At 42.1% G+C, this 25,869-nt stretch overlaps 2 protein-coding genes across 9 annotated transcripts; both read right to left on the reverse strand.

Annotated features, from left to right (window-relative positions):
• Positions 1–854: 854 nt before the first annotated feature.
• Positions 855–20,260, reverse strand: LOC118086722 (sulfotransferase 2B1-like). Of its 8 annotated transcripts, XM_088671182.1 has the most exons (10): positions 19,006–19,129; positions 14,392–18,011; positions 13,733–13,796; positions 12,620–12,757; positions 11,774–11,982; positions 11,496–11,579; positions 4,785–4,911; positions 4,067–4,161; positions 1,735–1,915; positions 855–1,060 (listed from the first exon to the last, which is right to left on the reverse strand). In XM_088671182.1, the coding sequence occupies exons 6-10, from the start codon at positions 11,532–11,534 to the stop codon at positions 900–902; spliced, it is 603 nt and encodes a 200-aa protein (XP_088527308.1). In that variant the 5' UTR covers positions 11,535–11,579; positions 11,774–11,982; positions 12,620–12,757; positions 13,733–13,796; positions 14,392–18,011; positions 19,006–19,129; the 3' UTR covers positions 855–899. The 8 variants fall into 8 exon arrangements, with proteins under 8 accessions (XP_088527308.1, XP_088527305.1, XP_088527307.1 ...); XM_088671179.1 differs by lacking the exons at positions 11,496–11,579; positions 19,006–19,129 and adding an exon at positions 20,131–20,260; XM_088671181.1 differs by lacking the exon at positions 11,774–11,982.
• On the reverse strand, positions 18,052–25,868 carry LOC118086721 (sulfotransferase 2B1-like). Its single transcript, XM_088671184.1, has 5 exons — positions 25,666–25,868; positions 25,188–25,314; positions 24,143–24,202; positions 23,484–23,687; positions 18,052–22,729 (listed from the first exon to the last, which is right to left on the reverse strand). Exons 1-5 carry the CDS (start codon positions 25,855–25,857, stop codon positions 22,620–22,622), a joined length of 693 nt encoding a protein of 230 aa, XP_088527310.1. The 5' UTR covers positions 25,858–25,868; the 3' UTR covers positions 18,052–22,619.
• Position 25,869: the final 1 nt, after the last annotated feature.

Below are 25,869 nucleotides of genomic sequence, written 5' to 3' on the forward strand. Positions count from 1 at the left end.
CAAGCCTAAGTCTGCCAACTTGAAAGGCAGAGCAGGTGCAACCTGGGAGTGTGTCCCTGCCATGGACAAGCCCCTGTCTCTGGCATGATGTGAGGAAAATCTCTATTTTTCAAGTTTTGCTGACATACCCAGGAATTTCAAGTGTTCTTTCACTTCCTTCTGTGAGCATCACCAGGGTCTTGGGATGGAGTAATATGTCCATTTTGGTTTGTCATTTTTGCAATCTTGAATTCAGTTCTCAATATTTCCACATCAGTTTGCGAATTTTCTTACATGTTTCAACAAAGCATTTCCCCCTGATATGATGCACTCCCCCCCCCACTAAAGTGTGCATGTCATGAACACTTACTCTAGTATATGCATTTTTGTACACATTACTTAGTTGAAGAACTGCATTGCAAAATTCAGAGACTTGCAAATTTCAGAGATTGCCTGTGTTTCACTTTCTGTACTTGCTTCGGTCCCAGCTCCTGCCAACCTAGCAGTTCGAAAACACGTCAAAGTGCATGTAGATAAATAGGTACCGCTCTGGCAGGAAGGTAAACAGCGTTTCCATGTGCTGCTCTGGTTCTCCAGAAGTGGCTTTGTCATGCTGGCCACATGACCTGGAAACTGTACACCGGCTCCCTCGGCCAATAAAGCAAGATGAGTGCTGCAACACCAGAGTCGGTCACAACTGGACCTAATGGTCAGGGGTCCCTGTTGAGGACTCACAGTCGAGGCCTTGGCCTTCCTGAAGCAGAGGAGGAGCTGGGGCACCTTCTGTTAAGCTGGGATCTCCTGCTCAAAGCAGGGCAGTTGGCAGATATGAAACACACATGTAAAAAATATTAATTCAGAACAACAGCACTATTCTAGATCAAGTATCTGTTTATTTAGCAGAAGGTACCCAAACCATATCAAACATAAGAATGTGAAGGTGGAGAACAGCAGGAACTACGTCCTGTGATTCGTTCCCAAGGGAAGGTCATATTCACACCACGCATGCTCTCCTGATAGGCATCGTCAAAGCGTTCGCTCTGTGCCACTGTCAGGAGGTTCTTCCAGTCCCCAGAGATCCCTAGAACAACACAAAAGCAAATGGTAACCACAAAGAAGTACACCTGAAATTACTTCAACTTAAATTGGGAGCTGATGTTAGGGGAGAAAATACATGCCCCCTTAGAGTTTCCCCTGAGCCCCTCCCCAACCATTCCCACCCTCCTGATTTGGCTGTCCAACAGCACTAATGTAGGCATGTTGGGTACCTGGATCAGCTGGGTGTCTCATCCAGACATGCTTTCTTATTACACCTCACAGAGCTCCATGAACTGTGTGTTTGTTGCTCTGCCTGCTGAATTTCTGCTTGCCTTCCAAGGCACAGAATCTGCCAAATCTAGCATAAACAACTCTGAGGCAACTACTGTGTCATGATGGCCTGGAGAATCTGCAACCTATTTTCAGATAAGTCCACAGAATTATCCAGGCCTCAAAATCTTACAGGCACACCCTTGTTCTCAGAACAATTTTTTGTTTTGATTGGGGCATCCACGCAACAAAGCTAGACATAGGTGAGATGTTGCACAGAAAGAACCGTATGAAATCGGGCAAACTGTCCCCCTTACTGGCCTAGTTGTGGATTGGCTTTTTCTGTGAGGCAACAGACATCCACAGAAAAAGAAAAAGGTTCGCCACCCCCGGCAAGCAGCATTGTGGCCTTATTCCTTGGCGCTCTGCGGCAACTAATGTTTTTACCTTTCCTCATGAACTTTGCTTTTGTGTGGTCAAAAACGCTCTCTGGTATTAAAGAAAAGTTGGACATCTTATTGTCCTTCATCTTCTGGAAGGAGGCGTTTTCCACCACAGACTCTATTTGTTGGCTGTTCAGCTCTTTGCCAAGAAAATGACAGATCTTCTGCACGCTGCCTCGAAGGTCCTGCAGAAAGCAAAAGCAAATGGCTGTGAATCCTCATGTGATGTAGAGAGCTTGCCCTTGATCAGGAGGCACACATAGGGCATGAGTACCAGTATGCAATGTGCAATGCAAGGTAAGATGGATGCCCTGAGGATGTGGAATTTGCTGCTATCACAGTGCAGAAGCCACTGTGTCTCCAGCTGCCCCTCAGCCAGCACAGCACCCAGGAGACATCTGAGTCAGCAAGAGACATTGCCTTTGAAGCAGAAAAACAGGTTATTAGCACATCTGCTCTAATGCCAAAGAAAGGAAATGTACTCTGCACATGATATTCAGTGTATGTAGAGGTAGCAACGAATTTTGCACATGCTCAGAATCCCCTTCCATCCAATATTACCAGAATCTTTCCAACAAAAAAAGGGGGCAGCTTCATGTCAGAATTGTATCTTTCTCCCCCAGCAGCCTTGCTCTCCTAACAATTAAGGGCAATTTCCAATTGACATGGAAACGAGCAGTGAAAAGTATAAATTGGGTCCTCCCTAACAAGAGGGCACGTGTTGCGGTGGGACCTGGCAACCAGACCCTGTGTTGTGGGTGGGAATGTTGGATGGCTACAACACCCTATTGGAGGTCCCTCGATGCTGGTAGCAATTAGACCAATGGGACGCCAGCGAAATTGTATCGAGGGACCGCTATTTAAACCCATGCACATGTTCCTGAGCTTCCTCTTTGGTGCCAGTGCATCGGAACACCCACCCACCTCTCCCTATATTTCGGGCTTGCAGGCATGACCTTGCTATGCCATCATGTGTCGTGTGTCGTCTGTCGTTGGGACAGGGGCACGGCAGGAATTTTCCCCACTTGGCTGATTGGCTGGTGACATTTGGGTTTCGCCTGGCATGTAGCAAATCGTCACAACTTGTAAGGTTGCGGATAGGCTCTGGTTCTGGTGATGGGGTGGCAGAGCGGTCTGGCCATCCATATGCGATGGGTAGTCTGTTAAAGGAATCCTGGGACTCTTGGTTGGTCAACCCTGGGTGGGGTTGTGCCCAGAGCCACAGTCCAGGGGGGCATCTGGCTGGTGGACGGGCTTGACCCCAACTTCCACTATGCCAGGTGTTCACCCAAGGCTGACTTATGCTGTGCACTGGGTCAGCGCTGCCTGCCAAGGGTGCAGGGAGCTAGTCAAACCAGAGCCTATGCAACCACTCACTTGATTGTAATCAATAAAGTTGTGGCCTAAATTCTGCTAAAAACCAAACCAATAAAAAATGAGTCTTGTTTATTTGGGGATGGTTAAAAGGTCTACACACGCAATAACTAATCTAGGCTTCAACACACAGATTTTACTTGATATGGGGCATGAACAAGCTAAAAAAAATAAACATTAAACAGTGTGTGAAAGACACAGAACGCCAAGCAGACCTAGCCAGGTCCCCAAAATTTCTAATCAGCAAAACCAGAAGATACCTCACCTCCCAAATGCCATATATAACCAGCCTTGAAATCTCAAAACACCGAAGGCCTTCACTCTGGCCTGTTGTCAGGCCCTCCTCTCAGCCATTCAGGAAGGCCGTTATAGGAAGACACCATACGAGGAGAGGAAATGCCCATGTGGTTCTGGGCAGCAGGAAACGACGGAACATGCCTTTTTCCATTGCCAGTACTATGTAGATATACAAGCCAGGTTTATCCTGCCTATCCTGCATAAATTCCCAGGACGCACAGAACAACTTAATATCTCCCTACTACTCGAGGATGAAAACCCAAATGTTACATATTCAGTTGCCAGATTTTGCGCTGCCATGATGGATATTCGCCGAAGGATGGTTTGTGCTATAAACCAGTCCTAAACTGAAGGCCCATATTTCAAGACCGTTATTTTCCTACGCTCCACCCCCTATAGTTGTTTTAATTGTGTGCCTTTTAATCCTTATCTGTTTTAATTATCAGTTCTTACTCATCAATCATTTATGTTTAATCTCATACTCTATTTACATGTTTAAACCTATGCTTGTTTCTTTGTTCTTATATGCCTTAACAATCACCTATCTAAATCCTAACTGCTATTTTATTTATATGTTCCTCTTAAGCTGGTCTGTGACCGTAATAAAGTTTTATTCATGTCAGAATTGGGGCAGCAGGTCAACACAGTTAAAATTGGACCTTTACCTGCTGTAGTTCTTCATAGGTGATGAAGAAGATGTTGGCTCTCTCCTTCATCTCCACCCAGCCTTTCACATGGTCAAACCAGGAACCATAAACCACTGAAAGAGCAAAGAGGAAGCAATGGTGAAATGTAAGGAATTAAGGGGGGGCGGAGGAGTAGTGAATGCTATTGCAGACGTAGAGGAAACACCAGTCAGAACTTGGAAAATAACATCATTATCCCTTAAAAAAAAACCCAGGAGACTTCAACGCTACCCTGTGTCCAATGCCACCTGCTGACTGATCTATGTACTGACATTATCCACGTACGGGATTAGTAAAGCTTTGAATGAGTCAACAGTCTTACGCTTTAATGGGCTTTCTCCATTAAGGTTTCTTTTTGTTTCTGCCACCAGTGAGAATGTCTGCTATCATCGATTTTGATCAATTCTCTTGTTGGTGCCAATCTCACCCTGGTGTTAAGGGCTTTTCTTAAGTTTCAACCTATTCTCATTTTAGTGCCCATCTTGCCCATCTGAAAGGACATTTATTGATTTTCTTAGTAAGAAAATGACAAACGTAGGACTTCTCCACATTTCTCCCCTTTTCCATGTATCCAGCTGGGAATTATAGTTCTCTGATAGGACTGTAGGGTTAGCTAAAAATAAAAACTTTCTGGTGGTGGACATTACTGGTGCTGGGTCACAGCAAACAAGAGTGGCTGATTTGCCTCCTTCCATACCTTCCCCACTCAGGAAACTCTCCATAAACTCTTCCACAGTTCCAGGGTCCTTCAATTCTTTAAAGCCTTTGAAAAAGTGGTAGCTTGAAACCATCACATCTCTAGGGTTACGCAGAGTATAGACTACCTGTAACAGAGGCAGGGCCACATTTAGGGAGAGGCCAGGCAGCACAACCCTAACATTAGGCAGAGTGTGGCAGCAAATTGAAGGCACGATAAATAAAGCCTGACATGAGAACAGAGGAAGCCTCCAGTAAGGGACTGGACTGACCATGCATGTGGACCATGACCAGTTCAAGTTCTCTGACAATCAGGAAACTGGAGGACTTCCGGTTTTGCCGTGGAACGCGTAACACGCTCTTGCCGAGAGCTCTGCAGCCTTGGTGATAATTTATTAAGGAAAAGGGGGGTGACGGCGGCATTCCGCGCCTCAAAAAAGGTTGGGGAGGCGATCCTCAACTGAAGTAGCCGGTTGTGTCTAAAAGGAGCTCCTGGCATCCCTCGCTGGAAAGCTGAGGAGAGGGGGAGACCTGGACACGGAGGCGCTGAGACCAGCTTCCTTAATAAAAAGCCTGCAAGAGTGACGCAACCAGGGACGGTAAAATTTCCTTTTCTTATTCTTACCTTGAACCAGAGTGTGGGACTAACAAAGAGCTGTGAGGAGGAGAGTGAAAAACGCAAACTGAAAGCACTAAGGAGGGGGAGTGAGGGAGCCAAAAGAACGTGAGGAGAAAACAGCATAAATATCTAAGGAACGCTGCCGGAATAAAGTTGAATTAAGACAAAGATTTTAAAGTTTATGTAGTTTTTTTAGTGAAGTCTTCCATATGTTGAGATCAAATTAATGCATACAATTAAACCTTGCCTGAGAAGAAAGGGTAGAGAGAGAGATAACTGCGTGAGAGGTGAGTGATTGGAAGGCTAAAGAGAAAGCAGCGACTGAGAAGGAGTTGAGAGAGAGATTGATAAATTAGAAGATTTGTATTTTAAAATGGTGGATGCCTTACAGCAGGCATCCCCAAACTTCGGCCCTCCAGATGTTTTGGACTACAATCCCCATCATCCCTGACCACTGGTCCTGTTAGCTAGGGATCATGGGAGTTGTAGGCCAAAACATCTGGAGGGCCGCAGTTTGGGGGTGCCTGCCTTACAGTAAAGATGACTCAGCAAAAAAGCTAAGAGAAGAAGTCGGAAGTAGGGGGAGGTTGAAGACAAAGAGAGGTGATTTAAAAGAGAGTTCAAGACTGATTGTGACTTAAAACAGCGACGCCAGAGGAAGAGTTGAAAAAGACAGACTTCTTTAAGTGAACTGAGCTGCAGACAACATCTGGTGAACAAAGAGAGTAATTGCAGTGAAAAATAATTTAAAATGCCACCAAAACTAGCAGGAGCAGGAAGCCAACAACAGAGAAGGAGCTCCACAATGGAGGCAGAATTGGACTTGAAGGAACTTATATTAAGTTTATATTAAGTGACACAGGAGACGTCAAAAAGGACTTGACAGAGATTAAAAAGGAAATGAGTGACAGAGTAAAATCTTTGGAAGAAAAAGTAGATAAAATGGAGGAAAAAATGGATCAAGGCGAAAAAGAAAGGATTGAAAAAAAATGAGTTGAAAGAAGTGGAAGAAAGAAGTCAAGCAACCAAAATAGAAATACAAGAGATGAAAAATAGAATCTTGGCACTAGAAAACAACATCAAAAAAGCAAATAAAGAAAAGAAAGAAGATAGAAAGGAAATGGAAAAGATGAGAAAGGAACTAGAGGAACACAGAGGCTGCTCTAGATGCACTTGCGATGATGCAGCTCAAATTAAGAGAGAAGACATTGAGGTTCCGAAATATCCCGGAGAAAGATGGTGAAGACATTGAGAAATTAATTGTGGAGGAAATAGCAAATTGGCTGGAGATAGAAAAGGAAGGAGTTGAAGAAAGAGTGGAGAAAGTCTTCAGAGTGAACTCAAAGAAGGCGAAGGCGAATAACTGGTCGGGAGACTGCCTAGTCACCTTCACTGCTGGATGGCTAGTGGAAAAAAATCCTACAGAAAAAAAGGGGGAAAGAAGTTGGAAATGAATGGAGTTGAGATAGTGATCCTGAAGGAAATCTCGCCAAGATTGATTCAAAAGAGACATAAATATCAATTTTTAACTAAACCACTAAAAAGGAAGAAAATTATATTTTGATGGGAATATCCTGAGGGACTATCTTTTTTCTATAAAGGAAGGCGGAGAAAGTTTGAGTCAGTAGGAGAAGTGGACGTCTTCTGGAGAAAGCACTGGCAGGAGTTAGGTGGCGAAAAGGTGAGACCAGTGGAAGAACAACCAGACAGCAGTCTGGAGGAAGAGAATGAAGATAGTGCCAAAGAAGAAGAAGAAAACATGGTAGAGGAAGAAGAGGGGCAGATACAAGAGACTTAAGACAATAAATAAACTTGATAAAGGGAGTCACAATGGGGTATAAGGGAAATAATGTATCACACCTCTAAATACAATGGGTATAGGGAGCTCTCCTGAAACAAATGCTTCTTCTGTTGTGTTATTAGTGAGTGAAAAGAAAAAGAAAGAGTGGGAAAGTGAGTGATTTTTATAAAAGAGAGAGTTTATTTTTATTTTCTTCCTTCTGCTAAATAAAGTGATAATAAATTGAAAATTGAAAGTTTAATAAAATGAAGTTAAATACAATTTCATGGAATGTGAATGGCTTCAATAATAAAAAAGAGAAATAAATTGGGACATGTGCTAAAAAAATCAAATTGGGATATAATTTGTCTCCAAGAGACGCATATTAATAAAAAACATGAAAAAAAATGGAAAATGAGAAATTAGGAAAGGAATTTGTGGCGGTTGCAGAAAAAAAGAAAAGAGGAGTGGTAATTTATATTAAAGGAAAATGGGAACCAAAACTAATTTGGAAAGACCAAGATGGGAGAATAATAATGGTAGAGATAAAAGTCGAAAGAGTAAAAATGGCTAATTGTGGGAATATATGCACCCAATGGGAGCAAAGGTAATTTCTTTCAAGTATTGGAAGGAAAACTAATTGAACATATGGGGGGGGAATATTAATTATGGGAGATTTTAATGGAGTCTATAACCCAGAATTAGACAAATCAGTAAATAGAGGGAAAAAGAAAGAAATCAAACTCCCCAAAAGTTTCAATAATATGGTGGAAAACCTAGATTTGGTGGACGCATGGCGATATAAATATCCAATCAAAAAAGAATTCACTTAATACTCTTATCTGCACCAGACAGCAAGCAGAATCGACGGGATTTGGATCTCTAAGGAAATAACAACAAAAATTGGGAGAGTAGAAATACTCCCCAAGACCTTGACCGACCACAGCCCAGTAACACTCTGTTTAGAGGAAACAGAACAGGAAAGGAGTAGGAGGTGGAGGATGAATGTCTTCTTATTAAACAATGAAAAGGTCCTACAGGAAGCGCGTGAGTTAATGAAGGAATACTTTGAATTTAACTGTAATGGGGAGGTAGAGTTGAAAACAATACGGGATGCAGGAAAAGCGGTGGTGAGGGGTTACTTTGTCCAGCAAAACAAAATTGATAGGAAATCAAAAGAAAATAAGAAAATAGAGTTAATGGAAGAGATAAAAAGGAAGGAGAAATTATTGTACAAATTTAAGAAAAAAGAAATTGAACAAGAGATAAAAAAATTAAGATAAGAGTATGAAAACCTAATAGAGCAAGAAATGGAAAAACAAGTGCAATTCTGGAAGTACAAATATTTTGAGTGGGCCAATAAACCAGGCAAGTTACTTGCGTGGCAATTTTAAAAAAGGAAAAGTGAAAGGATAATCAATAGATTAAAAATAAGAGGGAAGACGATTGAAAAACCCAAGGAAATAAGGAAAGCATTCGAAATTTTCTACGCAGATTTGTATAGAGAAGAAAATGAAAATGAAAGGGAAATAGGGGAATATATAAGCAATGCAAAACTATCAAAAATCATGAAAGAAAAAATGGGGAAAATGAATGAAAGTATAAGTGAATTGGAAATTAGAGAAGTGATACAAAAAATGAAAATTGGGAAGTCTCCAGGGCCCGATGGCCTACCAATAGAATATTACCAAAAAAAAGAGGATATATTAATGGTACCATTGAAAAAGTTAATTAATGAGACTTTAGAGAAAGGCAGTACACCGGACTCCTGGAGAGATGCAATTATAACCCTATTACCCAAGCAGAATAGCGATTTGGAATCCCCAGCAAATTACAGGCCCATATCCCTTCTAAATAATGATTATAAAATATATGCAGGAGTTTTGGCTAACAGGTTAAATTTAGTATTAAAAGAAATTATACATGAAAATCAGGCTGGATTTATTAAAGGTAGACAAATCAAGGACAACATAAGAAACATTGTCAATATTATCGAGTATCTAGAGAGTGACAGAGGAAAACAAGCGGCAATACTAACAATCGATGCTGAAAAGGCCTTCAACAATGTGTCGTGGGCCTTCCTTAAGAAAGTATTAGAGGAATTAGGATTTGGAGAAAGGTTGAGAAGGGCAATAGGGGCAATATATGAAGATCAAAGGGCAAGAATTGTAATAAATGGAATAACATCTGGAGAGATCAATATTCACAAAGGTACAAGACAAGGGTGTCCTTTGTCCCCCTTGCTTTTTATCATAGTGCTGGAAATCGTCCTGAAGAAGATCAGAGAAGAAAAAGAAATAGAAGGGATTAAATTAGGAACGAAGATATATAAAGTTAGAGCGTTTGCGGACGACATAATCATCACTACAGAAAACCCCTTTAAAAGCATCCCTAAAACATTGGAAAAGATTAACAAATTTGGAAAATTAGCTGGGTTTAAAATAAATTATAACAAAAAACATTGAAGAAGTGGAAAAGGAAAAATTACAAGAGATAACCGGTATTGAAATTAGGAAAAAAATAAAATATTTAGGAATCTACATGACAGCCAACAATATAAATCTAACTCAAGAAAATTATGAAAAAACATGGAAAGAGATTAAGAAAAAAATGGAAACGTGGACCAAATTAAAAATTTTGCTGTTAGGTAGGATCTCCATTATAAAAATGAGTGTATTACCAAAGATGATGTTCTTATTTCAAAATTTACCAACTCTGGGAGGGTCTAAGTGTTTTGATAACTGGAAAAAAGATATCAGTAAATTTATTTGGGATGGGAAAAAGCCGAGGATTAGATATAAAGTATTAATTGATAAAAAGGAAAGAGGTGGACTAAGTTTACCGGATTTTAAATTATATCATGATGCGGCTGCCCTATTTTGGCTAAAAGAGTGGATTGAATTAAAAGACAATGAAATTTTGGACTTGGAAGGTGCTGGGTTGGGGTTTGGTTGGCACTGGTGCTTGCTAAGAGAAAAGTTGAAAATGCATAATATTTTTTGGAATAACATCATCAGGAAATCAATTTACAGAATATGGATAAAATATAGGGGGATATTGGAGCCGAAGACTCCAGTGGATATCATCTAAAGAAGTAATATCAGTTTAAAAAACAAACATGGAGAGCAATTGGCCGATATATAATGAACTACTAGAGGAGGTGGACGGAATTTTAAAATTAAAGGACTATAATGAAATTAGAAAATATTGTAATGTGTGGTTACAGTATTTTCTAATTAATGAAAGATTCAAAAAAGATGAGATAATTGGGTTCGAAAAAGAAATGTCCAAATTCGGGAAAATAATATTGGAAGGGGGAAATAAATTTATTAAAAAATTGTACGATTTGATTTTGGAGTGGGAAACCAAAGATGAATTGACAAAAGATGTTATGGTTAAATGGGCGAAGGATATGGGTAAACCAATTATGTATGAAAGTTGGGAAAAATTATGGCTAAGGGATATTAAAATGATTACAAGTTATGATTTGAAGGAAAACATCTATAAAATGCAATTTAGGTGGTACCTAACCCTGGTGCAATTGGCAAAGATTTACAAGGGAAATAACAATACCTGCTGGAGGTGCAAGGAAGAAATTGGAACATTTATACACATTTGGTGGTGGAGTAAAAAAATAAGAAACTTTTGGAATGAGGTATACAAGGAGTTAAAAAAGATAGTAAAAACATCATTTAAGAAAGAACCAGAGATTTTTCTCCTGAGCATGTTAAATGAGGAAATCAAGGCAAAAAACAGGTGTATGATAATGTACAGTACTATAGCCGCCAGAGTTCTAATCGCACAAAATTGGAAAAGTGATGAAATTCTGAATATAAAAGATTGGCAGATGAAATTAGTGGGATATAAGAATTTGGCTATCCAAAATGGGATTTCAAAAGGATTGGGTAGGGAGAAAGCGGGTAAAAACTGGGAATCCCTTGAATTATATATGAAAAGTAGGGTAGGATGAAGGGCAAGGAAATTAGAGAAAAGGAAAAAATTGAATTAAGTATGCATCAGAAGAAAGAACCATAATCAACATATAGGAATGACTGGAAGTCAACAGGGGTGGGGGGGCAAGGGGGAGGGAAATCAAGTTTTTATTTTAACAGAACTAATGGGTAAGGTGGATAAGATCAGAACCTGGGAAGAAAAGTGGGTTAAGTATGAATGACCATTTGAATGAAGATTTGATTTGTTTATTTTTATTTGTCTTCATTATGAGTTTTTTCTTTTGTCTGATGATTAGGATTTTTTATGATAGTTTTGTTATAATTATCATTTGGATATACTATTAATATTGTTTTGTTTACGTTATTGTCCTTGGTAATCAGTTTTTCTTCTTTTTTCATTTTTTTTCAGTGTTATATCATTTATACTTTAAACGTTGTGTATGTCTATAAAAAAAGAAAGACAATTAGGAAACTGCTAAGGCGATTCCCAATCTTCCTCCCCATTCTCTAGTACAAAATATGGTATCGTCCTATAAATGAGCTGTGTCAAGTGTTTGTCTTCCAGAATCGCCCACATGTGTGTGGCAGAAAGACAGGAACCAAAGGCAGGCTTGATGTGTTCATTGTTCCTCTCTTACCTTGGCCTTGGAGTGGAGGAAGGACTTGGGGAAAAGCTGGAATGGCAGGTGGGTAGACAGGAGTCTGGGGGGAGGATTTTCCAAGGCCATTTGCAATTGATCAGCTATCTCAATCCAGGGTGCCCTTTCCCACAGTGGTACATTCTGAACCCATGAGGGGTCCCCATGGCTCAAGATTAAGCTCAAGACCTCTGCCATCCAGTGGGTACCTAGGAGGAAATCTACTAGTCAATCATTGTGCATTAATACCTGGCACTCGGAAAAGCAATTAGAGGAACATAAGAATTAGAATGGATCTTTATCCTCTGCTAGCTATTCAGCACCCTCCTATGGGGCAAGATTCCCCAAATTCCGGAATGGTATACCATGGTGAAATTGACTATATTATTTTACTGAGTGTGGCGCAAATTAGAACAGAAGAATAGCCTTCTGGATGATGCCAATGACCCATTGAGTCTGGCATCCTGTTTCTCCCAGAAGCCTGTGGGAGACTGGAGAGCAGAACATGAGCACAAGAGCATTCTCCCCTCCTATAGTTTCCAGCAAATGGTATTTGGTAGCATTACTGACTCATAGGGGAATGAATTTCACAGTTTGACTATACACTGTGTGAAGTACATTCTTTTTCTCTGTCCTAAATCTTCCAGCATTCAGTTTCATTGGATTTCCACAAATTCTAGCCCTACAAGGAAGCTGTGGTGACCAGAATTGCACCCTGTACTCCAAACAGATATGTATAACAGCATTATGATAGCAACAGTTTTGTTTTCAATTCATTTCCTAGTGATCCTAGTGGACACTATGTCCACTAAATCCAAAGTCTATTTACCTAATTGCAATACTGACCTGACTTGGGGTAAGTGACGTTCACTATATCATCATCCAACAGTTGGAAGTCGTTTTCCACATAGCTGAGTGTTTCCTCTAGGCAAAACTCTGTAGTAAATAGGATCCCCTTGTATTTGAAATAAGGCATTGGTGATACTGAAAAACCAGAGATATGAAAGAGGGGGGGGATTATGCCACATACTTAGGGACATTCAGGTAGCTACTGTTCTAGAAACAAACTCTGGGGATAGCTGGGGAGCAGGGGGAAGGGAAGAGTTCAGGAGGTGGTGATAGGCCAGGCATCCCCAAACTGCGGCCCTCCAGATGTTTTGGCCTACAACTCCCATGATCCCTAGCTAACAGGACCAGTGGTTGGGGAAGATGGGAATTGTAGTCCAAAACATCTGGATGGCCTAAGTTTGGGGATGCCTGTGATAGGCCATTAGTAGATGCTCAAGTGGTGCCACCAATTGTGGTGGGGAAAAACCCAAGAAACTCAGTTCTGAGTACATGTCATATCTATCAGGGCTGGGTCAGATACTGGTCAGCACAAAGTCCATTGTCAGTGAAATTAATGCTTTATTCAAGGAAAAGGCATAAAACTCAGCAATACTTCCAGGTCACTCTTTCTCCTATAGAGCTGTTGTTGGGTCTGAATGTCCCTTTCTTCCACACTTTCTAAGGCTCCTCGTCTCCCAGATGTTGCCCAAGCAGTCTCCAACTTTCTCTGCATATCTGTTGTCTCTTCTCTGCCCTCCTCATGATCTCGCATGTTCATGATCTTTGCAATACTTTTCAGTTATTGGCAGTTAGGCATTGGAATATGTGTGGTGTATTGGAGGGCAGGTTCAGGCCATCGCCTACCCCTCCACTTATTGGGTATTCCGTTAAAGGGATCCGGCGGTCATGGATCCTGTCCGACACCCTGCTGGTGGCTAGGGCCATGGCACAATCCCCGGTGACATCAGGGGAAGCTTCAGTTGTATCTCCATCAAGAAGCTCCACCTTCTGGTTGTTAACCCTTGAATGACTCATGTGGAGTCATGTATAGTTGGTTTGTTCCAATGCCTAAGCCAATACTTCTCACATGCTGTAATCAATAAAAGTTGTGGCCTTTTTTAGCCCATTAACCTTAATACTTTGTGTCCTTGTGTCTTCCTTATCTTCAAGCGGGTGGCGGATCCTCGACTCACAACTGAAAACATTTCCAAAAGAGCTTTATGTAACATCGGTAAACCAAGAGCAAAGCAAACAGTCCCCACTCACAGCCTTAAAATCTTGAAAGACAATCCCAAAGGGAAGGGGGAAGAAAACCCATATGTAAAGCTTGAAACATCTGAAACTGTTGACCAGATTGCATGGAATCTGTTTGGGAAGAGAAGTGAAATGAAGCAGGTCTCTCGGCAGAAGCATTGCTCTCCCTTCTCTCTCACAGCTGCAAACAGGTGGAGGAGCGCCAATAGCAGACAGTTCAGGGAGGAGAGGAGCAGGGGGAGCAGGTCTCTCAGAAGAGCCAGTGGGTAGACCTGTTGTCCTGTCTTTCTTCCTCTGCTACACTCATGGAATATAGTGGTTAATTTAAAACCCATGCATGTTCCGACCAGGAAAAGAAAAGAGGGAATCTGGAAAAGGGAGAAGGCAACTGGGGAAGAATTCGTCAAGGGGAGAAAAAGGAGGTTGAGATGATCTGAAAGAATGTAAGCAAACCTTGAATACAGGAAGAAAACAGGAGCAGTCTTTATTATCCAACAGCTACTAGAGCATCCTGTGGGTCTGGGAAACATACTTACTGTGTGAGGAAACCTTGGAAAGAGTCTGCAGTAATATCAGGAAGCAGGAGGGATGAGGGAAACTTCAGCGGGTATATTTTTCTGTCAGCAGATCAGCAACTCAGCATAGCATGTACTTCATACATTGATAAGATGAAGTTTCCAATGACCTTTGGATGAAACCACTCCCAACCAGATAGAGGAGTTTCTATTCCAGACCAGGCATGCCTCTGAAAGACACAGACACACACACAACACAACGTAACCGGCTATGCATTAATGATATTCTTCAGTATATATTATACAGTTTCAAAGGTATTTTCATATGAAATCAACATATAAAGAACGGCAAAGCAAAAATTAAATACAACAAGGAGGATTTTGATAAACTTACTTTAAAGTTGGATCAGGATATTTAAAAATTCTCCAATGAACTAGGTAGTTTTAAGAAAAAGAAGCTGAACAGAGATCGGAATGATTATTCCACAGGCAAAGTGTATGGATGGCTGAACTCTTCAGGACTAGTTCACAGACAATCTAACAGATCCGAAATGTTGCCACTTTCTACCACTCCTACTGATTATGAGCACTCTAGCCTTTCCAGTATTAATGGATCGGATGAAGACAGGGAACTTAGGCTTAGATCTGATCAGACTTACCAGTCTTTTTCCCAACGGCACACCAGACGCCCTTACCAGAGGAAGTAGTCCCAGAATATTATGACACCACCTTAGTGGTTAATTTAACTGACAGGATATTAAAACCAGAGGAGTCTCGAGTATTAAATTTAGGGCTAGGCTTTGTCCCTATACCCAAGTATTCAGCTTTCCAAACCAGGATTGATTTATTTAAACTCATTCGTCAGATTAAATTGAGGGATTATTTTGGCAATACCCCTTGGACACTGGAACCGTTTAAACGCAAATCTACCTTCATTCTGGTTTCTCATAATCACCTCGTCAGAACCTTTCAGCATTTAGTACATCGTGACTTCAATATTAGAGAAAAGAAGAAACTACCGAGAAAGCCCTCTGCCTGGTTCCCTGTAACTTGGCTTCTCATAGCGAAGAGCATGCACCACTCTGGCGAGCCAAAGAGCCCTGGTTAACTCCCCATTCCAGCGGGCCACCAGGGAATCGGCTGAGAGGCCATCAACATGGGATAAAGCATCCCCTACCACTCTCTGGAAACCATTTGGATCCATTAGGTGGTGGGGGCGGACCATCCGAATCGGTCCCACCTCCCTGCAGAGGGGAAGGGTCGCGGAGAAGTCCAGTTGCACCGGGTATAATTTAAGTAAGCAAGATTCACTAATCCTGAATGAATTTACTCCCGACAAAAACATAGTTATCAAACCAGCAGACACAGGGGGAGCTATCGTACTAATGAATAAGTGTGAGTACATCAAGGAAGCAGAGAAACAGTTAGGCAATTCAAACTTTTACACATCTATACCTCATGACCCTACTACGGCAGTGAAGAATAAATTACAGGTAATTTTAAACGAAGCTGTGTCCTTGGGCTACATAGATGAAAGTTGGAAATTAAACAAAGGGTCTGCTGGTTTCTCTTTAAGGTTTCCAGACTCAAAAGAGAGCAGGGCAATTAAAGGCACAGAAGTCCTGTCCACTATTGAGTCTGGCAACCCTAATGAGGACATAACATTTTTTGTCATTTGGGGCCTACAGAACAGGCTAAAAAGGTCCTCATGCAGAAAGAGACTAGACTCATTTTCCTACTTGATTCCTTACATCCCTCAGGCTTGAATACCAAAACTGATTACAGTTGTTTCTTATGAGTTATCATATATGTTTAATACTGGTGCATGGATGTAGTTTGTTTTATATCAGTTATGCTGTATGGGACACTTTAAGAAGACAACTCTGGATCTGTAGATTGCCATCACCTGTACTAACATTAAGGATGTACCTTTCTATATAATCTGATACTACACTTTGTTACTTGATGCAAGCAACTACTAGTCATGAGAGCCATGATTTCGATGTACATTATATGGTATGTGCACTGTGTGTAATTGTTCTTATTGTGTGTATTATTTGTTTAAACGATATTAAAATGCCATATTGTATTCATTTATATTATGTAGAAACTTGTACCACTGACGAAGCCCAGATGGGCGAAGCAGGATGATTATTCCGGAAATCCTTGTTGTGGAACTGCAGCAAGCTCCCTTTTGGACTCGTTGAGCCTTTTGAATACATAGAGACAAATTGTGGATGAGAAACAGCTCTTATTTGGGGCTTTATAAACGAACGAATATCCTTTATGCATGCACAACATAGTTGTGTTGTGTATGTGTGTTTGTGAACCTAGGTGTGGTGTGGTTCTGAACAGGGCCGTCTTGAGCAGATCGCGCGCCCTGGTACTGAGGGGCGGAGATCGCTCCGCCGCCCGCCCCGCCCTCGCAGGGCGCAATTGGCCCCGCGCCATGGTGCACTGCACCACCGGGGGTCTACGACGAGCCGGCCCTGGTTCTGAAAGACACAGGGCAGGGCATGCTCACTACAGATTAGTCTGGAGCTTCTTTCTTTTCCTGGCTCACAGAGCAAGACTTAAACATTCAGTCAGGGGGGAAGGTGTGTTCTTCCCTCTGCCACCTCCCCAATTCAGAGATGGGGAGGAGGTTCCATCTTGCTGGGAGAGGCACTTCCAAAGGAGCATCTAGCAGCCCCCCCAGACCAAATCCGCTGCTCACCAGCTGTTGTGCGAAGATTCAACTCTGCTCAGATCTGCTTCCCCAGCGCTTTCGCTGCAGAAACTTAGGGGTTCGAGAAATGGGTCCCTGCCAGTGGAGCAAAAATCAAGTACCAGACTATGGAGTGGATGACATGCATGAAGCCCTTGTTTCTGTCAGTTCATACACCAAAGAAGCTTACCTCCTTCTCACACTGCAGGATAAATGTGATACCATTGTTAAAACAGCTGCACTGGCTGCTCATCTGCTACTGAGCCAGGTTCAAGGTTCTTGTGTTGATTTACAAACCCCTGAACAACCTGGTCCAAGGTAGATCAAGGATCACCTGAACCCTTATAATCCAGCACAATCACTGAGATCATCTGCAGGAGCATCTTCAGTTTTCCACCAAGTTGGTGTGTCTCATTTGACAACAACCTGCTGAAAACTTATCTGTTGCTCCTCATTTGTGTCTCGTTTGACAACAAGAAACTGAGCTTTCAGTGTCATTGACCTTGCCCTGTGGAACACCCTGACAACAGAGATTCAGCGGGAGTCATCTGTGCCACTTTTTAAACACCTGCTGAAAACTTATCTGTTGCTCCTGGTCAGTGGAGGCCATTAAGAGTAAATTTTACCCTACTCTTTAACATTCAGAGCGGAACTTTTATAAGAGCAGTTCATGCATTTAAGAAAAGAACACAAATAGAGAAGGCATCTGTGGATGTGCCATCATATTGGAAGGTGCCAGGAATGTTATCATGGAAGAACACAATCATCTTGTGAAGCTTCGGTGGGCATCCTATCTTGAGCAGTGTGAAGAGTCTGTTTTGGCTGACGAGGTTGAAGGCCTTTGTCAGGTCTATGAAGGCGATGTTCAAGGGGCGTCTCGGTCTCAGTATTTCTCCTGTAGCTGCTGCAATGAGACCTCCGAGTTCTACAGACACTGTGATTTGGGAGGGGGGGGATAAAGAACAACAGTACCATTCCTGATCAGTTATCTGTTTATTTAGCAGAAAATAGCCAAACCATATGATACATAAGAATGTGGAGAACATCTGTTCTTATTTCAGTCAATTCCAATAATCAAGGGGACAAGTGTGTTTAAAGAATGACAAAAGACAATTTCAAGATATATCTGGCAGCGGAAGAAACCAAGAATAAGTTTTAAACTTTTAACAGATTGTAAGGAAAGAGGTGGATTCTCCCAGGCAGATCTGAAACTATATTATGAAGCAGCTTGTCTTTGTTGGTTGAAGGAATGGATGACTTTGGAGAAGACAGATTTGTTAGATTTAAATGGACATGATAACAGATTTGGTTGGCATGCATATTTATGGTGTAATAAGATAAAGGTACACAAAGGTTTTGGAAACCATATATTCCAAAAATCTCTCTATGAAGTGTGGGATAGGTATAAAAACCTATTGGAAAGGAAATCGCCTTGGTGGTTGTCACCAGTACAGATTTTGAGTGTGAAAAAAGTAAATATGGAAAATAAACATGTGAAATGCCATTATCCACGTATGGGAGAAGTAAAGGTTTGAAGGAGTCAACAATCTTACGCTCTTATGGGCTTTCTCCATTAAGGTTTCTTTTTGTTTCTGCCACCAGTGAGAAGGTCTGCTATCATCGATTTTGATCTATTCTCTTGTTGGTGCCAATCTCACCCTGATGTTAAGGGCTTTCCTTAAGCTTCAACCAATTCTCATTTTAGTGCCCATCTTGCCCATCTGAAAGGACATTTCTTGATTTTCTTAGTAAGAAAATGACAAATGTAGGACTTCCCCGCATTTCTCTCCTTCTCCATGCATGCAACTGGGAATTATAGTTCTCTGATAGGACTGTAGAATTAGCTAAAAATAAAAACTTTCTGGTGGTGGACATCACTGGTGCTGGGTCACAGCAAACAAGAGTGGCTGATTAGCCTCCTTCCATACCTTCCCCACTCAGGTATCTCTCCATGAACTCTTCCACAGTTCCAGGGTCCTTTGATTCTTTAAAGCCTTTGATGAAGTGGTAGAGTGAAACCATCATATCTCTGGGGTTACGCAGAGTATAGACTACCTGTGTGGCAGCAAATTGAAGGCACGATAAATAAAGACTGACATGAGAAGAGAGGAACCCTCCAGTGAGGGTCTGGACTGACCATGCATGTGGACCATGACCAGTTCAAGTTCTCCGAGAATCGGGAAATCTCTAAGGAGATCCCCAATCTTCCTCCCTGTTCTGTAGTACAAAATATGGTATAGTCCTATAAATGAGCTGTGTCAAGTGTTTGTCTTCCAGAATCGCCCACATCTGTGTGGCAGAAAGACAGGAACCAAAGGCAGGCTTGATGTGTCCATTGTTCCTCTCTTACCTTGGCCTTGGAGTGGAGGAAGGACTTGGGGAAAAGCTGGAATGGCAGGTGAGTAGTCAGGATCCTGGGGGATGGATTTTTCTAGGCAATCGGAAAATGACCATCATACTCAATCCAGGGTGCCCTTTCCCACAGGGCCTAAGCTTAACAAGTGTTTTCTTGTTAAGCTTAGGCCACCACATTCTTCTCTAACTAAGAATATAGAGAATACAAGATGTTGAATTTGCAAAATTGACAAGAAAACACTGTGGCCTAAGCCTAAATAAGAAACTGTACTTTCACTAAAGAAGAAACCACTGAAGAAGCCCAATATTGGGCGAAACAGGTATTAAACGCAGAGAATAGGAAGAGTTCAGGAGGAATTGCTGGGCCATTAATAGGTGTCTAGGTGGTTCCACCAGGCATGGTGGGAAAAAAATCCAATGAACTTGGTTTGGAGTGCACATCATATCAGGCTTTCAAATCTCAGTAAGATCTTGGACACAAAATCATCACACAATAAACTCCAATCTCCTTCACTTCCATGCAGAATAGGCCCCATTCACCTCCTCTAGATCACTGACACTATGCATCAACTTGAGGAAAATCAGTTTACACAAGAAGGGAGTTCTACATCACAGCCACACCTGCCTAAAATAAGACACACACCCCTCCGTACACACACTTCCATAACTGCTTTGGTGGCTACTCTTACACTGTTTACCTGAAGTGCAAAATATTCTTTCCTCTTCCCTGCTTCTGCCAATAGGAGGCCAGGTGCCGTGAACTTTTGCCTGTATATGGAAACCTTGATACTCATTATTGATTTACAGCATTCCGCTTGTTCAGTAGAGCCTCTCCTCCTCCCAGAGGGGAGGAGTTGTGAGCGGGAGCTGGTTCCCACGTCAGCAGGGTGGTGTTTTGGCCCCCTGCACCAGCTGTCCCGGCTGCCGCACCATGCCCCCTGCACCCAGCCAATCGGGCTGGCTCAGGGGGCGGGATTTAGCCGCACTTATACAACCACGGCAGTGCTGAGCCCTCATTGTGCTTCGAATTTTGTCAGATCACCTGCCCACCATCCCTTTAGGTAATTTCTATGCTTTGACATTGCTATGGACCTTGGTTGGTCGCCTTGGTTGCCCAAGCGGCCTGGAAGGAATTTTTATCCATTTGGCAAATTGGTTCCACCTCTTGGTTTTTCGCCTACCTTGTAGGAATTCTTCACAACTTTTCAGATATTGGCAGTTAGGAATTGGAATATGTGTAGTATATTAGAGAGCAGTTTCAAGCCATCGCCTACCCCTCCACTTATTGGGTATTCCATTAAAGGGATCTGGCAGTCGTGGATCCTGTCCAATGCCCTGCAGGTGGCTGGGGCCATGGCACGACCCCCGGTGACATCAGGGGAAGCTTCAGTTGTATTTGCATCAACAAGCTCCACCTTCTGGTTGTTAACCCTTGAATCACTCATGTGGAGTCATGTATAGTTTGTTTGATCTAATGCCTAAGCCAATACCTCTCACATGCTGTAACCAATATAAGTTGTGGCCTTTTTTAGCCCTTAATACTTTGTGTCCTCGTGTCTTTCTTATCTTCAAGTGGGTGGTGGGTCCTCTACTCACAACTGAAAACATTTCCAGAAGAGTTTTACGTAACAGCGGTAAACCAACAGCAAAGCAAGAGCAAAGCAAACAGTCCCCACACAGCCTTAAAATCTTGAAAGACAATCCAAAAGGGAAGGGGGAAGAAAACCCATACGTAAAGCTTGAAACATCTGAAACTGTTGACCAGATTACATGGAATCTGTTTGGGAAGAGAAGTGAAATGAAGCAGGTCTCTCGGCAGAAGCATTGCTCTCCCTTCTCTCTCACAGCTGCAAACAGGTGGAGGACTGCCGATAGCAGACAGTTCAGGGAGGAGAGGAGCAGGGGGAGCATGACAACAGATTTGATTGGCACACATATTTATGGTGTAATAAGATAAAGGTACACAAATGTTTTGGAAACCATATATTCCAAAAATCTCTCTATGAAGTGTGGGATAGATATAAAAATCTATTGGAAATGAAAACGCCTTGGTGGTTGTCACCAGTAGAGATTTTGAGTGTGAAAAAAGTAAATATGGAAAATAAATGGGCAACATATGAAATGTTGCTATAAAATGATGGTTTGAAATAGAAATTAAAACCATATGAGGAAGTAAAAGAAATGGTAAATGATTGGTTGCATTATTACCAAATAAATGAAATGTTTAAAGAGGATATGGAAAAAAATGGATTTGGAGGTGTTAAATCTAAATTTGAGGTTGAAATGTTGAATAGTAATTTTAAAGTGATATCAAAAATGTATTAAATGCATGTCAGAAGATTCGGAGAAATTATGGAAAGAAGGAATGAAATTCACAGCATGTACTGCGTTAAAAGTAAATGTTTTTAAAATGATGTATAGATGGTACATTACACCGGTTAAACTAGCAAAAATGTATAAAGTAGATATTAAATGTTGGAAATGTAAGGAAAAGGAAGGTACTTTTTATCACATGTGGTGGGAGTGTAAGAAAGTGAAAGGCTTTTGGGATATGATATATAATGAACTTAAGAAAATGTTGAAATATACATTTGCTAAAAACAAGAGGCTTTCATACTAGGAATTACAGGTACTGGAATAAAACAGCAAGATATAAAACTTTTCCAATATGCAGTAACTGCAGCAAGATTATTAATTGCACAGAAATGGAAACAAGAAGAATTACAGACCAAAGAAGAATGCACAGTGAAATTGATGGAGTATTCGGAATTGGATAAGATGACCGGAAGAATCCGAGAACAGCGGGACCAGAAGTTCATCACAGATTGGACTAAATTTACAGACTATTTGAAAGACAGTGGCACTCAATGTACTAGTACTACGTTGGTGGGATTGCAAGAAGCTTTGTAAGTTATAAAAGAGAAAAAGCATTGTAATTTACATTTTAGTGATAAGTTTTTGTAATAATATAAATCAATGATTGATAAGTGAAGTATAGATGTTAGAAATAAATGTTAGAAAATCATTAGAAGGGGTTGATGGAAGTCAAGGCTGTAAAAGCCAAAAGGATAAAATGTGGAAAGTAATGAGTTAAATATGTCTACTGTATGTTAAAAATTAATAAAATATTATATGGCCCCCCAAAAAAAGATTATGGAGAACACCAGGAGCAACAATCTGAGATTCTTCAGTCCCATGGGAAGGTCATATTCACACCACGCATGTTCTCCCAGTAAACACGGTCAAAGCGTTCGCTCTGCGCCACTGTCAGGAGGTTCTTCCAGTCCCCAGAGATCCCTGGAACAACACAAAAGCAAATAGCAACCACAAAGATGTTGACCTGAAATTACTTAGACTTAAATTGGGATGTTTCTTCCTCGTGCTCAGCTGTGAGGCAGGCAACCCCTCAGGTAGCTGATGTTAGGGGAGACAGAACATGCCCCCTGACTGTTTCCCCTGAGCCCCTCCCCAACCATTCCCACCCTCCTGGTTTGGGTTTCCAACAGCACTAATGCAGGCATGTTGGGTACTTGGACCAGCTGGGTGTCTCATCCAGACATGCTTTTTTATTACACCTCACAGAGCTCCATGAACTGTGTTTCTGTTGCTCTGTCTGCCGAATTTCTGCTTGCTTTCCAAATAGATGTGATAGTCACAGAACCTGTCAAATCTAGCATAAACAACCCTTAGGCAACTACTGTGTCTTGATTGCCTGGAGAATCTGCAACCTATTTTCAGGGAGTCCCCAGAATTATCGAGGTCTCCAAATTGTGCAGACACACCCTTGTTCTCCAGACTACCTGTTTCAGAATCATTTCTTATTTTGATCTGGACATCCATGAAATAGATATACTTAGGTGGGATGTTGCACAGTGGCCCATTTTCTAGACCTTCATACTTTGTTAACAGTCAGTTCTGACTCCACACTCTATTGATTGGTTGCTGATAGACTTTTTCTGTGAAGAACCAAACATCCACAGAAATAGAAGAGGTTCTTCACCCCTGGCATGCAGCATTATGGCCTTATTCCTTGGCACTCGAATGTTTTTACCTTTCCTCATGAGTCTTGCTTTTGTATGGTCAAAAATGTTCTCTGGTATTGTGGAAGAGGTGGACATCTTGTTGTCCTTCATCTTCTGGAAGGAGGCGTTTTCCACCACAGACTCAATTTGTTGGCTGTTCAGCTCCTTGCCAAGAAAATGACAGATCTTCTGCACGCTGCCTCGAAGGTCCTGCAGAAAGCAAAAGCAAATGGCTGTGAATCCTCATGTGATGTAGAGAGCTTGCCCTTGATCAAGAGGCACACAGAGGGCATGGATACCAGTATGCAATGTGCATTGGGCAAGATGGATGCCCTGAGGATGTGGAATTTGCTGCTATCACAATGCAGAGGCCACTCTGTCTCCACCTGCCCCTCAGCCAGCACAGGATCCAGGAGGCATCTGAGTCAGCAAGAGGCATTGCATTTGAGGCAGAGAAGCAGATTATTGGCACATCTGCTCCAATCCAGAAGAAAGGAAATTTACTCTGCACATGATATGCAGTATATGTAGGGGTAGCTATGAATTTTGCCCAGCTCAGAATCCTCTTCTAACCAATATTACCAGAATTCTTTAAAAGGGGGGGGGGAGCATCATGTGTGAATAATGTCAGAATTGGGGCCCTATCCCGGCAGCAGGTCAACACAGTTAAAATTGGACCTTTACCTGCTGTAGTTCTCCTTCATCTCCACCCACCCCTTCACATGTTCAAACCAGGAACCATAATCAACTGGAAGAGCAAAGAGGAAGCAATGGTGAAGTGTAAGGAGTTATGGTGGGGAAGCAGAGAATGCTATTGTAGATGTAGAGGAAACACCAGTCAGGAACTTGGAAAATATCTGCATTGTCCCTTAAAAACAAAATCAGTAACAGGAGACTTCGACACTACCTTATGTCCAATGCCACCTACTGACTGATCTATGTACTGACATTGTCCACATATGGGGAAAGTAAAGCTTTGAATGAGTCAACAATCTTATGTTTTAATGGGCTTTCTTTTCTTTCTATTTCTGCAACCAGTGAGAATGTCTGCTATCATCAATTTTGATCTATTCTCTTGTTGCTGCCAATCTCACCCAGCTGTTAAGTGCTTTCCTTAAGTTTCACCCTATTCTCATTTTAGTGCCAATCTCCCCCATCTGAAAGGACATTTATTGATTTTCTTTAAAAGCAAATGACAAATGTAGGGCTTCCCCACATTTCTGCCCTTCTCTATGTGTCCAACTGGGAATTATAGTTCTCTGATACGACTGTAAAAGGTAAAGGAAAAGGGACCCCTGACCATTAGGTCCAGTCGCGGACGACTCTGGCGTTGTGGCGCTCATCTCGCTTTATTGGCCGAGGGAGCTGGCGTACAGCTTCAGGGTCATGTGACCAGCATGACTAAGGCACTTCTGGCAAACCAGAGCAGCGCACGGAAACACTGTTTACCTTCCCACTGGAGCGGTACCTATTTATCTACTTGCACTTTGTGCTTTCGAACTGCTAGGTTAACAGGAGCTGGGACCGAGCAACGGGAGCTCACCCCATCACAGGGATTTGAACTGCCAACCTTCTGAGCAGCAAGCCCTAGGCTCTGAGGTTTAACCCACAGCGCCACCCGCGTCCCACTGATATGACTGTAGAGTTAGCTAAAAATAAATACTTTCTGGTGGTGGACATCACTGGTGCTGGGTCACAGCAAACAAGAGTGGCTGATCTGCCTCCTTCCATACTTTCCCCACTCAGGTATCTCTCCATAAACTCTTCCACAGTTCCAGGGTCCTTCAATTCTTTAAAGCCTTTGAAGAAGTGGTAGCTTGAAACCATCGTCTCTCTGGGGTTACGCAGAGTATAGACTACCTGTAACAGAGGAAGAGTTATATTGAGGGAGAGCCCCGGCAGCCCAACACTAACATTAGGCAGAGTCTGGCAGCAAACTGAAGGCACGATAAATAAAGCCTGACATGAGAACAGAGGAAGCCTCCAGTGAGGACCTGGGCTGAGCATGCATGTGGACCATGACCAATTCAAGTTCTCCCACAATCAGGAAACTGCTAAGGAGATTTCCGATATTCCTCCCCATTATCTAGTACACAATATGGCATCCTCCTGTAAACAGGCTGTGTACAGTGTTCCTGAATCCCACACATCTGTGTGGCAGAGAGACAGGAGCCAAAGACAAGCTTGATGTGTCCATTGTTCCTCTCTTACCTTGGCCTTGGAGTGGAGGAAGGACTTGGGGAAAAGCTGGAATGGCAGGTGGGTAGACAGGAGTCTGGGGGGAGGATATTTCAAGGCAAGCTGATCATCCAACTCAATCCAGGGTGCCCTTTCCCTCAGTGGTACATTCTGAACCCAGGAGGGGTCCCCATGACTCAAGATTAAGCTCAAGATCTCTGCCATCCAATGGGTGCC

The sequence above is a fragment of the Zootoca vivipara genome, chromosome 6 (assembly GCF_965207765.1).
Source record: "Zootoca vivipara chromosome 6, rZooViv2.hap1.1, whole genome shotgun sequence".
In the NCBI taxonomy this organism is placed as follows: Eukaryota; Metazoa; Chordata; class Lepidosauria; order Squamata; family Lacertidae; genus Zootoca; species Zootoca vivipara.

Bases quoted from the DNA above. Each gene is read 5' to 3' on its own strand.
- LOC118086722 (XM_088671179.1), bottom strand. From the start codon at position 12,749: ATGCCTTATTTCAAATACAAGGGGATCCTATTTACTACAGAGTTTTGC. The intron at 4,912-11,773 runs GTAAGAGAGGAA...CCTCTGTTACAG, and splicing joins TCCTCCACTCCAAGGCCAAG to GTAGTCTATACTCTGCGTAA. The intron at 1,061-1,734 runs GTAAAAACATTA...GTGTTGTTCTAG, and splicing joins AGCAAAGTTCATGAGGAAAG to GGATCTCTGGGGACTGGAAG.
- LOC118086721 (XM_088671184.1), bottom strand. From the start codon at position 25,857: ATGGCAGAGATCTTGAGCTTAATCTTGAGTCATGGGGACCCCTCCTGG. The intron at 24,203-25,187 runs GTATGGAAGGAG...TTGCTCTTCCAG, and splicing joins GAGATACCTGAGTGGGGAAA to TTGATTATGGTTCCTGGTTT. The intron at 22,730-23,483 runs GTAAAAACATTC...GTGTTGTTCCAG, and splicing joins AGCAAGACTCATGAGGAAAG to GGATCTCTGGGGACTGGAAG.